This window comes from Momordica charantia (assembly GCF_013281855.1).
Source record: "Momordica charantia cultivar OHB3-1 chromosome 8 unlocalized genomic scaffold, Mcharantia_2.0 BLBB01000008.1, whole genome shotgun sequence".
Taxonomy (NCBI): domain Eukaryota; kingdom Viridiplantae; phylum Streptophyta; class Magnoliopsida; order Cucurbitales; family Cucurbitaceae; genus Momordica; species Momordica charantia.
Window position 1 is genome coordinate 10,000,001 of NW_028275166.1, and position 13,516 is coordinate 10,013,516.

The window sequence follows — 13,516 nt, forward strand, 5'->3', positions numbered from 1 at the left end:
GCTGCGTGCAGCCATGCCGGTTTGGTAGATGAAGGCTGGCACTGGTTTAATGCCATGAAGTATAAATACGATATCGAGCCCGGCATCGAGCATTATGGTTGCATGGTTGATCTTTTCGGACGTGCAGGATGTCTCAGTGAGGCTTACAATTTAATCAAGGGAATGAGGATGAAGCCTGATTTTGTAGTATGGGGCTCTCTTCTTGGGGCTTGTAGAATCCACAAGAATGTGGACCTTGGCGAGATTGCCGCTCAAAAATTGTTTGAACTTGATCCGGATAATTGTGGGTACTATGTTTTACTTTCAAACCTTTATGCAGATGCTGGACGTTGGGCAGATGTCGAAAGGATGAGAACTCTAATGAAGAACCGCCAACTTGTTAAACCGCCCGGCTTCAGTTTGGTCGAACTGAAAGGCAGAGTTCACGTTTTTCTGGTTGGAGATAAAGAGCATCCTCAACATGAGATGATTTACAAGTATTTGGAGAAACTAACTTTGGAGCTTCAAAAGATAGGCTATGTGCCAAACATGACATCAGTTCTTCATGATGTTGATGAAGAGGAAAAAGAAATAATCTTGAGGGTTCACAGTGAGAAACTCGCTGTTGCTTTTGGAGTGATGAACTCTGCAGCTGGAACAACCATAAGCATCATTAAAAACCTTAGGGTCTGTGGAGACTGTCATACTGTCATTAAGTTAATTTCGAAAGTCGTTCATCGAGAGTTTGTGGTCCGAGATTCAAAAAGATTTCATCATTTCAAGGACGGATTATGTTCTTGTGGAGATTATTGGTGACACTTCTGAAGGACTTGATTGGGTACTTTGAATTGATTCAATCAGATTGTCAGGTGCGGGACGAAGCTAATGATGCTTCATATAAACAGTCCCAGCTATACTCGAGTAAGCGATAACAGTACATGTCATTATTCTGAAGGGAAAATGTTCTTAAGTTTACCAAAGAATGACAAGAAGATTGGTTTTTCTCTCGGTTGATTTGGTAGATCAAAGCTTACATGTTTCATAGGCTTGAATCTAAAATTTATCTTGCTAGAAGCTTATATGCAGCTGATAGCTACTCTATAAATTGTCAGCTGCTTAATTTTACGAAACAATTTTTTGAAGGCACACAAGGGTGAAGTATCTGAACTATCGCGAGCCCTCGGATCTTATTAAACAAACACGACATATGCTCAAAAGAAATCCGCAAAGGGGCAGCTCCATTTGACTTCAATTATTTGAATAACATTTTCAATTACAGATCACAGACTATTGGGTATGATTGGATTGAATGTGGAAGGAATCTGTTGTTGAACAACTGAAGTTCAGATCAAGAACAACCCCACCCCAAAAGCTTGTTCGAAATCGTTTCTGCAAGTCGTGATATTGGAGAGCGATATGGCTTTGACCTTTCTTTGGGGAATCTGAGAGAACTCTGGAGGGACCTGTTCTCACTCTTTAGGAATTTTATCTGTTGGTGAAGCTCTTTAATGGCCTCTCTCTTTTCATTGTTTCTCCTGGTTAACTCCTCCTGATGCTGCAGATTTTCCTCCATGAGCACTGTCACCTTTGAGTTTAGTTCATTCCATGTACTCTCCCACTGGGCAATAGCCACCAATGGATGTACATCTTTAACCCGTTGTAGTTCAAACTTGTTCATCTTTAACTCGGTATCGTCTATCTCAGCACGAGCCGCGATGCTTCCATACATTTTGTCATCTCTTGCTTCAACTATTTCATCAGAATTATGATTACATGTCTTACTTGAAACCAATTCATCTCTTAGCTTGATCAGGAACTCTTTGTCCAAGATGTCATTGTTACATTTGAGGCTGCCATCGACAGAGACGGATTTGAGGCCCGGACATTTGATATTGCATCGGAATATTTCGGCGTCTGAAGGCGTGGACGACCCAGAAAAGAGAATGTTAACAAATATGAACTTCAAATAGTCGTATTTTTCAGCCAAGGATTGGTAAGATCTATTGTACTCTTCAAGCATACATTTGATCTCTAGTTTTCTGTTTTGATATTGCCCATCTTCTTCCAAAGCGGTTATTATGGCCTTCATTTTCTTGTCCATGTCTGAAACTGTTGGAACTGGTTAATTTTTATATCAACTGAAGATATTGTAAGGTTAAACAACCATCAAGTACTATAGTTTGATAGATTTCAATTCGAACCCCATGATTCTACACATTTCAATTTAGTCCCTTGTTTTGGTTAAATCTCTGAAAATGTCTCAATCATTACAACATGTGAACAATTTTTTTTTCGGGTTAAAAAACTATTTTAGTCCCCGTATTTTCGGTCTATTTTAGTCTCTATATTTTTAAAATGTTTCTGTTGGTTCTTGTATTTCAACTTTACTTCATTTTAGTCCTTAGTAATTTTTAAATGTTCGTTTTTGTCCTTGTACTTTTAAAAGGGTGATCATTTTGGTCCTTGCAAAATTTTAACATAAATTCTACGCATAACAAAAATCTCTTAATATAAGTCATGGTTACATTTTAAGAAATATATTGAGTGTAGTATCCTATTGAAGTTGTGATAGAAAATGAGATTGAAGATAAAATTAAGCGATTAAAATGGTAACTTTTTAAAAATGCAGGGATCAAAACAAACATTTTGGAAGTACATAGACTAAAATTAACCAAAATTAAAAGTACATGGACTAAAATGGATATTTTAAAATTACAGGAACCAAAATGAATCCACCTACTAAAAATATAGGGGTCTATTTTAACCCATCTTTTTTTATGTTGCATATCTTCTTTCTTTAGCCGAGATGATGAACACAAACATTCAGTATACTGTTTGGTAAATTCAACTTGTCCCACCATTAATTTTTTTACCCAATTCAAATTCTTTACTTTTGCCATATATTTTTTGAGTGTCAACTCATTGTCTCTCTACCACATCGGAAAAAAAGTGTCATATACAAAAGTCGAATTAACCAAACTAGAGAGACTAGATTGAGCATTTTAACCCAGAGGAATCGAATTGAAATCAAGCACAAACTATACGAACAAAAATGGTAATTTAACCTGCCCGCTCGAAAAACAGTGATGAGAGAGGGATATAGAGACCTGATTGAGTTGTATGAAGTGTGCAGGAATGAAGAGGACTGTCGGAGCTGCTTGAATCTGTTAAGCAAAGGAAGCTTTGTTTTTCCATGGCGACGTTTTTTCTGAATAACAGTGAAAGCAAAAGACAAGGCAGAGGGAAAACTAAAGAATATAGAAGCCTGAAAATGGAGGTAATGCATCTCTTCCATTTTTATTTTTATAAAAAAATAATAATAATTAATTGTCGTATAAATTAAATTCAAATATGCAATTTCAACTTTAAATGAGGAAGTTATTGGCCCCAATCCCAATCTTGATTTGCACTCTTTATTGCGTTGGGGGAAAAAAAGGAATCCGTTAGTCTCTTTACAGCGAATTGGCAGTTATTTAGATTAAGCATTTTAGTTGTTTTTATTTTTATTTTTTAATTTTAGTTCAACGGTAAAGTTTTGAATTTATCGAATAATGCTGGAAACCCATCAATAAATCACCCAAAGGAAGCCAACAAATGAATTGAAAACAAAAAGTATAGAATCAAGTCGCCAAAAAACACCCCAACCAAAATACTAAGGCTCGTTTAATAGCATTTGAATTTCTTGTTTCTCATTTACAAATTTGTGTTTGGTGCCAGTTTCTCGTTTCTCATTTTTTAAAAAATGTTACCAAAACTGTATAAAAATTTTAAAAATAAAAAAAATTAAGTTTTTTTTTCTCTCATTTCCAAGTTTTTTCTACGCATAAATAAATTTATTATTTTATCATCTTTTACTTATAAAATACATAATAATTGTTGATGCAAAATTCTACCGAGCTACCGAGGTTGGTCAGGTGGTAATTGGCCAAGCTGACGAAGTACACTCTGACGCTCAAGTCAGTATAGGTGCGAGCTCAAATAGGTCATTCTCAGAGTAGAATTGCATACCTGAGTAAGAAGAATGAAGATCCTTTTATAGGCGGAGTGAAAGGACATGTTTGTTATGGCCGTTACGACAAGGCGGTTAGATGTCGGGCTACAGGTCAGTAATGATTGAGGTCGACTATGGATGAGCTCAAGCTCGGTCATAGATGAGTTTAAGAGCTCGGCCATAGATGAGCTTATGGGCTCGGTCATAGGTGAGCTAAGGAGCTCGGCAATAGGTGAGCTTGGGAGCTCGGCCATAGGTGAGCTTGGGAGCTCGGCTATAGGTGAGTTTATGAGCTCGGCCATAGGTGAGCTAAGGTGCTCGGTCATAGGTGAGCTTTAGAGCTCGGCAATAGGTGAACTTATGAGCTCGGCCATAGGTGAACCTATAAGCTTGGCAATAGGTGAGCTTAGGAGCTCGGTGGTAGCTTAGCCATATCTCGCCACATGGTATGTCATATTTTTGCCTCCAACAATAATTATTAAAAGTAAACCTAACATAAAAATTTTGTATATTTAATTTGAAATTTTAATTTTCATATAAGACTTCTAATAAAAGTTAAAACAAAGCAGAAACAATTATCATGCAATTATACTTTTTAAATTTTCAAGGAACATGAACACGTCTAGTTTTTCTTTTTCTTCTTCTTCTTCTTTTTTTTTAGTGTATGTCCAATTCTAGTTAAAAAAGATACACGAGGCATAAAAATAGTTTTTATTTTTTTTATAATAGTACATCACAATAGAGAAATATAGATTCAAACATATGACAGATTAATTCTCACATTGTTATCCAAATACAAATACAGTTCAATGATTTAGAACTTTATTACCATCTAAAAAGTCTATGGTCCTATAATTGTTGAACTAAAAAAATGTTAAAAGTTGTCAACAATTTGAAAAAATAATTTCGTCTTCCCAATGGTAACTACCTATCTTCAAAACTTTTAAAAAATAATTATTTTAACATTTTCTCAGATTTAGGGTTCAAATTGGTAAAATTAAAGTTTATGATAAAAAAATTATTCACTAAACTATGTATAGAGGTTAAACATTAAATTTGCAAATTTTATTTATTTTTTAATTAAATTCTTGAAATAACCACGTCACAAGTTAATTATTTGTTTTAATTCATTATATTTTGTTTTTAATGTTTGTGGTTACACAATTTATTTTTGTGTATATTGCAAATGTAAACATAATAAAATGACAATTTTAAGTTAACACAAGACAAAAAAGAAAAAAAAAAAGAAAATAACCACAAACAAACCTCAATTCTGCTCACTACTCTGTTCTAAGAAAACTTTTAATATTAAATATAATTTTTAGATGTTAAAAAAAGAAAAAAAAACATTAATCTTTTTTAAGATTTATTCATTTGAATCCTAAATTTTCAATTTCATCCATTTATCACTTAAACAAATGTTTAGTTTTTTTTTTCCTAAAAAAAAAGGATTATGAGTTTATAAAGAGTTATTCAATAATTTTTTAGTACAATATGTGTGGGAGGAGATTTGAACTTTAAGTGCCTTAACGAGTTAGAAATTAGCAAGAGTTATTAAATAGTTGATTTTGTACATTTATTAAAGGGACACTTGCAATTATGGTAAAACAAAAAAAAAAAAATAAAATTGCACATTTAGCATCAACATTTAAGTTCTATAAATACAACAAAAAAAAATTTAACGAATACCTAAATAATAAAGTATCGAATATATCCCAAAGCTCAAAACAAAGTATGATATGATTATCTGATTCTGATTATCTAATATATCTTATCATTAGTTTACTATTGATTTACGTTATGTAATATTATAATTGATTTATAGCTGATATACTATTGATTTACTAATATATTCACTTTTTTTTTTTCAGGTTGACAAGGTTGATCCAGACCATGCACGTCCAAAAAGAGCTTATTTATATATAAATCACTTTGTAATCTTATGCTTGCCAATTTGTCGATAATATCATGTGTTTCCCCCTTATTTATTAGGACGAGTGATTCGGTAATTTTCGAATTTGGAATTTTGTCCCCATGCTCGACATGTTACTGTTCTATATTTATGATATAATTCTCTGATTCTGATATACCTATGATATACTTTGAATATACATGCTATATATATGTGTGTTTATTTACTTTATTGATTTACAGTTGATCTACTATATTGATATAACTATAATATTTATTTGTTGGTATACCACTGATATATATATAAAAATTCTAAAAAATACAACTGTTGTATCAGAGGATCGTAAGAAGCCATTGACAAGAAGAGGAAGCTTCGCGTTAATTCATCTTCTTCGATTTTAGGTCCAATATATGTTCTTATTATTATATTTAACTTCTAACGGCGAAGACAAACTTCTCCTCATTTCCCCTATATCTTGTTTTGTTGTTCTCAATTTCTATGAACTTGCTACTTAGCTCTGCGGCAATATCGACCAATTCGCTTATCCGACAGTGCATATCTTTCATATGGATGATAAGGAACCTGAAGCTTATTTAGGAGATGTGATCCACGGCTGCGTTGAGATGGTTTGGTAAGTCGGTGGATCTCACAGGCGGCATGTAACTTAGCATTGAAGGCGTCGAATGTTGCGAAATAAAGGCCAAAATTGAACCGAGAGCTAAAAATGTTGTGCCGTGGGCGGAACCACTGTCCTGAAAGCAAAATCGACACGACCTTGGTGCTAAATCATTTTACTACCAGTATACTGCCCAAGGTTAACACAACCTCCGACTCAGACGTGCACTCGTCGGAATGGAGTAGAATCAAAACTAGCTCAGAAAATCTTTAGGAAACACAAATTGAGTAAAGAATGAGAGAAGAGAATGAGTGATTGAAGAGTGGTGGGAGACTGCCAATTTATAGTGGTTGTAAGGCCCAAAATAGTTTTTCATTTTCCAAGAATTAAAAACCTCCAAAAAAAACCTATACAGGTGTCCCGTTGAATGCCAAACTCCCTCCAACCTTGTCACTTGTCCTTTGACTCCAATTTTGAAGCTAGTTTGTTTTACATGTCAATCCCAACAATCCCCCACGAATGTCAAATAGTAAAATTAAATAATAGAGAGAGAAAGAAAGAAAAAAAGGTTTTCTGAGCAAAAAGAAAAATAAATTTAAATATTAATATCTCTCGATTTGAATTAATGCCTAGTGAAGTGAGACAACAACCTAAGTAATGAAAGTGAGTTACCTCTTGAACTTTCAGTAATTATAGTTGAGACCTCCACAACACATTTGAATCCTCGATTTTGATTCAGCGATAGTTGTCAAGTGTTTTTAGTGGCTATGCACATACATCTTAGGTTATCGTGAAAGCTCTAGAAGGAGGCTTCACAACTCTTTCATAGAAGGTGGCCTCACCTTCACAGTCACGTTGTCGCTTCATCAAGTCTATCATAGATAAACCACTCAAAAACCTGAGCTATGAAAACTTTGAGCATTATCTATCAGGTCCATGCATGGACCACCCAAAAAGAATATGGATTCACATGTTTCACCATATCCATCGAGTCCATTCATGGACCACCAAAAGAAGGGCTATGAATTTACATATGTTCCACTACATCTATCAAGTCCATACATGGATCACCCAAAAGAAGGACTATGGATTCAGCATAATGGCTCGAGTCCCATACATCCTGAGGAGTCCAGAATTACTCTTCTTGTTTGGCCTTTGGTGAGAAGATCCGCCAGGTTCCTCTCGGACCTCACATACTCCAAGGATACAATTCCATCTTTCAGTAACTGCTTCACAACTCCATGTCTTAGACGTATGTGGCGTCTCTTACCATTGTACACATTATTTTTTGCAATTCCTATGGTAGCTTGTGAGTCACAGTGTATGGATACAGGTACATATTTCCCCCACAGTGGCACATCTCCAAGAAGGCTTCTCAGCCATTCAGCCTCTTGACCTGCTAGTTCAAGTGCTATAAACTCGGATTTCATGGTAGATCGAGCAATGTAGGTTTGTTTTGCCGATTTTCATGAGATAGCTCCACCGCCAAAAGTAAATACATACCCGCTAGTGGAGCTCACTTCATCATTATCTGTAACCCAGTTTGCATCACAATATCCTTCTAGCATAGTAGGAAATTTGTTAAAATGGAACAATAGTTCATTGAAGATACCTTAACAACCGACGTAGAGCAGTCCGGTGATCTTTACCAGGGTTATGAGTGTATCTACTTAGTTTGCTTACTGCATATGCAATATCAGGTCTAGTGTAATTCATTAAAAATATGACACTAGCTATAATCTTTGCATATTCGGATTGAGATACACTATCACGCCGATTTCTTTTACGATCCATGCTAGCATCATAAGGTGTTCTTACAGGTAATTTATCCAAGTGATCAAATTTCTAAAGCATTCTCTCAATGTAGTGTGATTGACATAAGGAATATCCATTATCATTTTTCCTTATTTTTACCTCAAGTATTACATCAGCTTCTTCTAAATCTTTCATTACAAAATGTGAAGAAATGAGCAACTTGGTCTCATTAATAATATCTAAGTTTGAACAAAAGATGAGCATATCATCAACATACAAGCATATTATCACACAATCAACTCCAGACAATTTTGAGTAAACACATGTATAAGAGCAATTTACTTTATAACCATTGTTTACCAAAATGTCATTAAACTTTTCATACAATTGTTTAGGAGCTTGTTTTAGGCCATAGAGACATTTTTTAAACTTGCATACTTTATTTTCTTGACCAGTAGCTAGAAAAACTTCATGTTGTGTCATGTAGATCTCCTCTTCTAAGTCACCATTAAGGAAAGCTGTTTTTACATCCATCTGATGTATTACTAACCCTCGAATAGCAGTCAATGCTATCAAAGATCTAATTGTAACAATCTTGGTTACAGGAGAGTACGTATCGAAGTAATCAATGTCATACTTTTGTGTGTAACTTACAACCACTAGTCTAGCTTTATATTTTTCTATCATGCCATCTGGTCTCATTTTTCTTTTAAAGATCCATTTACACCTAATAGGTTTATTTCCTGAAGGTAATTCTACCAATTCCCACGTTTGATTCATAACTATGAAGTCTAGTTCACTTTTAATAGCTACTTTCCATAGACTAGAATCTAAGACATTTATAGCTTCTTGGTAGGTTTTAGGATCATCGTGTATTAAATACATGCAAGCGAATTGATCGTCTATCTTGTCAAAGTTTTCTACTAGATAGGAAGTTAGGAAGTCAGGTCTGAAACTTTTACTAACTTTTTGCCTTTTACTTCTCCTAGGTTCAGAATCTGTTACATTATTGGATTTAGGTTCAAGATCTATCATATCAACAGAAGTGGAGGGCAAAGACATGCATGCAGTTTTTGAAATACCACTAGAGTCACCATCAGTTCTAATCATAGGGAAGATATTTTCAAAAAAAAAAAACTGCATCTCTATATTCACATATTGATTTATCATTCAAGCCCATGAACCTATATGCAAAACTATTTTGAGCATAACCAATGAAAACACAATCAAAAGTTTTAGATCTAACTGTTGGTTTTCTGAATGATTGATATGCCACCTTTGCCAAGCACTCCCACACCTTGAAGTAGCTCAGGTTTGGCGAATACCCCTTCTAGAGCTCGTATGGTGTCTTATCCAGCTTTTTGTGAAGGACCCTGTTAAGAATAAAACAGGAAGAAAATGCAGCTTCCCCCCACATATCATCAGATAGACCAGAACTTAATAGCATAGCATTTATCAGCTCTTTTAAAGTTCCGCTATTCCATTTTGTTGAGGTGAATATGGAGCAGTAAATTCATGTATAATCCCACTTGATTCACAAAAAACTCTAAGCGAATTATCACTATATATTGACCACCTCTATCTGATCTTATCCTTTTTATCTTTCTGTTTAGTTGGTTTTCTACCTCAGCTTTGAATTTTAAAAACATACTACTAGCTTCCTTTTTAGATTTTAGGAGATATATTTTTGTATATCTAGAAAAATTATCAACAAAATAACTATAGTAATTTTTTCCACCTCTACTAGTTGTATTTTTTAAATCAGTTAAATCAGAATGAATTAATTCTAGGAGTTCGGTACACCTTGCAGTGACAGGTTTAAAAGGGTTTTTAGCAAACTTTGCTTCTACACAGATAGGACACTTTGCAGTTTCAGGCAAATTAGAAGTACTAATTAAATTTAAAGTTCTAAGCCTTTTAATCGATTCAATATTCACATGCCTTAATCTACCATGCCACACATCAAGAGACTCAACGATGTAAGCAGAACTATAATTAATTTCATTTGAAGAAGTAGTGTTGAGAACAAACAAATCATTTGCAAGATAGCCCTTACCAACAAAGTCACTATTTTTTGTGATGATAATCTTGTCGGCCTCAAATACAATCTTAAGTCCGGCTCAATTCAACAGACCTCCTGACACCAGATTCCTATGTAGGGAAGGAACATACAACACATTACTTAATGATAAAGTTTTGCCAGATGTGAGTTTCAAGAGAACTTTCCCTTTCCCAAGTACTACAACTGTGGACGAGTTCCCCATAAAAACACATTCGCTGTCAGCGTAGTCCTGAAAGTCATGGAAGAGGTCACGATTTGAGCAGAAATGTCTGGACGCTCGTGTATCAAGAATCCAGTCGGATTTGTTTTCCACTAGATTTGCTTCCACAACCACAGCGGCAGTGATATCGTCCATCTCTGCAAGGTTGGCTTGTGGAGCAGTTCTTTGATATTTCCTATCTTTCCTCTAGGTGCATTGGTAGGATTTGTGCCCGGGTTTTCTGCAAACATAGCATACCAGTTTCGATTTCTCGATTCTTCCACCAGTATTTTTGGGTTGGAGACCTTTGTTATTCTGAGCTCTATCCCTTGCAAATTGCTTCCCATTGCTTTTGAACCTGTCTTTGGAAGCACTAGAAGATTCAACTAAATTAGTTTTAACTGAATTTAGGGATTGGGAAGAGAGCTTATCCTTTAGCTTGTTGGTTTCCTCCGTGCGTGCGTGACTGATCAGCTCTTGTAGAGTCAAGTCCTTATTCTTATGTTTCAGGTGGTTGCGATAATCACTCCAGAAATGAGGAAATTTCTCGAGAAACACATTGGCTTGAAGAATCTCGCACATCTTCATGCCTTCAGACAGCACACTTGCCACTAGGTTCTCGTACTCATGAACCCGATCCATCACCGGTTTGTCGTCTGACATTTGAAACTGCAGTCATTTATCGACGACGTGTTTTCTCCTGCCTGCATCGTCCCCGCCATATCAAGATTCTAACGTGTCCCAAATGACCTTTGCAGATTTTTGGACTACAAAGAGATCAAAAAGAGAGTCGTTCATATGGTTGAGAAGATGTCCACGGATCGTTTTGTTGTCTTTCTCGAATTTTTCAGTTTCAACGATAGTGGCAGTAGACATCCCAAGATCAGCAGCAACGGTAGGCGGATCAGTGACGGTTGCAGTAGTGGTAACAATGGCAGTGGTAGTGGCTGCAGCGGTGGCAGTGGCAGCGCCGGTGGGCTGAGCAGTAGTGAGGATGTAGTCGATCTCTAACTGCTTAAAGAAAATCAGTAACCTCTGTGACCATCGGCGGTAGTTGGATCCGTCGAGTGGTTCCAATTTTGACAAGTCCGACAGGACCTTCCCAGATCGGATAGCAGCCATGGGTAGATATTTTGCTTTCAACTTGTTGCGAAATAAAGGCCAAAATTGAACCGGTAGCTAAAAACGTTGTGTCGTGGGTGGAACCACTACCTTGAAAGCAAAATCAGCACGACCTCGGTGCTAAATCGTTTTACTGTCGATATGCTCCCCAATGTTAACACGACCTCCGACTCAGACGTGCAATCGTCGGAACAGAGTGGAATCAAAACTAGCTCAGAAAATCTTAGGAAACACAAATTGAGTAAAGAAGGGGAGAAGATAATGAGTGCTTAAAGAGTGGTGGGAGAGTGCCAATTTATAGTGGTTGTAAGGCCCAAAATAGTTTTTCATTTTCCAAGAAACCTAAACCTCACAAGTGTCCCTTTGAATGTCAAACTCCTCCAACCTTGCCACTTGTCTTTTGACTCCAATTTTGAGGCTAGTTTGTTTTACATGTCATTCCCAACATCGAATTGGACGGGGAGGAGGGCCCAATGAAGGGTGCCTTCGTTTTGGTGGTGGCTATTATAAAAAATTGGAATCTAACTTGGAATAATATAAATTCCAAGAATAAAAATTAAAATCTCTTGCCATATTTGCAAAATACAAAATATATTGGGAGCTTATCTAAAAATGCTTAAGAGATGCATTAACATTTAACATCTCAATACATCAGATACATCATATATCACAGGGATAAAATTGAAATAATAAAAATTCCAATCTTTTGTCAATACTTGCAAAATAAAATAAAAAATGTTGACTTTTACAAATATGACTAAAATATAGCTATCTAGTACCTTTTTTCTTTATTAAACTTAATTTCATGTCTACAAATTTGAGGAAATTAAAATTTTATAATGAAATTTTAGAGCGCGAAAAAATGGAAATAAAAAAAGTGGTGGCAGCTTATACGTGGCCGTTACGCTAAAAAGGCGTGCGGAAGAAAAGCGGAAGCAGTCGAGTCTGAAGACTGAATTTGAAGACCAAGAGAAAAGAAAACCCAATAGATTTAATTAATGACCAAAAAGTTTGAAATTCCCCAGTAAAATTTGCACCACAAAATACAAATACAAGATGCCCTGGCGGCTACTCTCTTTTCTCCAATTTGCCCTTCTCTACTATTCGAATTACGAAACTACCACCAAATATTACTTTAATTTGATATATTTTATCAAATGCCACATACTTTTCAAAAATTTTGTTTAATATAGCGTACGTTTACTTTTTAAGGTGTGTTTTATGTTACATTTAAGTTTGACCTCGATTTGAAATATAATATTTTTGTAAAATTTTGAATTTTTTTTTATATTTGAAAATATTTTAGGTTATTTATGTAATGTTGCAAGAAAGAATAAATTATAATTTTATGCAATTAATGAAATATATAACAAAATAATCAATATAATCATTAACAAAATTTTGAAGGGATACAACTAGTTGATATAAAGAATCTACCCTAAATATAAAGCTTTCTACTTATGATTTTTTTTTTATTATTAAGATACAAAAAAGGAAAAAGAGATTGCAACTTTTGTATAATTTTATGTTTAATTTCATAAAATTAAAGATTACGAGCGAAAATTGATACATATTATCAAGTTCAGGTAAGATTTATTTTTTTAATAAAATATTTTAAATTAACTATATGCTCTTCTAGGAACATATATATAAATAAGTTACTAAAAGAACTTTTAGGAAATTAATTTTTATCTTAAAATATTTTAGGTAAAGTAAATATGAATTTTATAGTTTCATAATACTAAAGTTAAAAGTTGAAAGTTAAGTACTTGAAAGTGAGTATGACATCTCATTTTCAAAAATCAAATTCATATATAATTATTAAATATTATAATATCGTGGTGGGATACATGTGTCTTAACCTGATGAACTATACTGGT

At 34.7% G+C, this 13,516-nt stretch overlaps 2 protein-coding genes and 2 long non-coding RNA genes across 5 annotated transcripts in view; 2 read left to right on the plus strand and 2 right to left on the minus strand.

Moving 5' to 3' along the window:
• LOC148209487 (pentatricopeptide repeat-containing protein At3g26782, mitochondrial-like) overlaps nt 1-1,703 on the plus strand; it is a 3,789-nt gene extending 2,086 nt beyond the window's left edge. For both annotated transcript variants that reach the window (XM_088127244.1, XM_088127245.1), the window contains exon 3: nt 1-1,703. This exon is cut by the window's left edge and continues 249 nt beyond it. In XM_088127244.1, coding sequence (XP_087983370.1) covers nt 1-795 — 795 coding nt within the window. In that variant the 3' untranslated portion in view covers nt 796-1,703.
• On the minus strand, nt 1,188-3,220 carry LOC148209488 (uncharacterized). Its single transcript, XM_088127249.1, has 2 exons — nt 3,087-3,220; nt 1,188-2,088 (listed from the first exon to the last, which is right to left on the minus strand). The coding sequence occupies exons 1-2, from the start codon at nt 3,172-3,174 to the stop codon at nt 1,328-1,330; spliced, it is 849 nt and encodes a 282-aa protein (XP_087983375.1). The 5' UTR covers nt 3,175-3,220; the 3' UTR covers nt 1,188-1,327.
• LOC148209489 (uncharacterized) lies at nt 1,833-6,057 on the plus strand. The gene is made up of 3 exons (XR_015792718.1): nt 1,833-1,972; nt 3,113-3,256; nt 5,842-6,057. It is a non-coding gene; the product is annotated as an uncharacterized LOC148209489 (long non-coding RNA).
• Nucleotides 6,058-7,376: 1,319 nt separating this feature from the next.
• LOC148209490 (uncharacterized) lies at nt 7,377-9,617 on the minus strand. The gene is made up of 2 exons (XR_015792719.1): nt 9,500-9,617; nt 7,377-8,180 (listed from the first exon to the last, which is right to left on the minus strand). It is a non-coding gene; the product is annotated as an uncharacterized LOC148209490 (long non-coding RNA).
• Between the last annotated feature and the right edge of the window lie 3,899 nt (nt 9,618-13,516).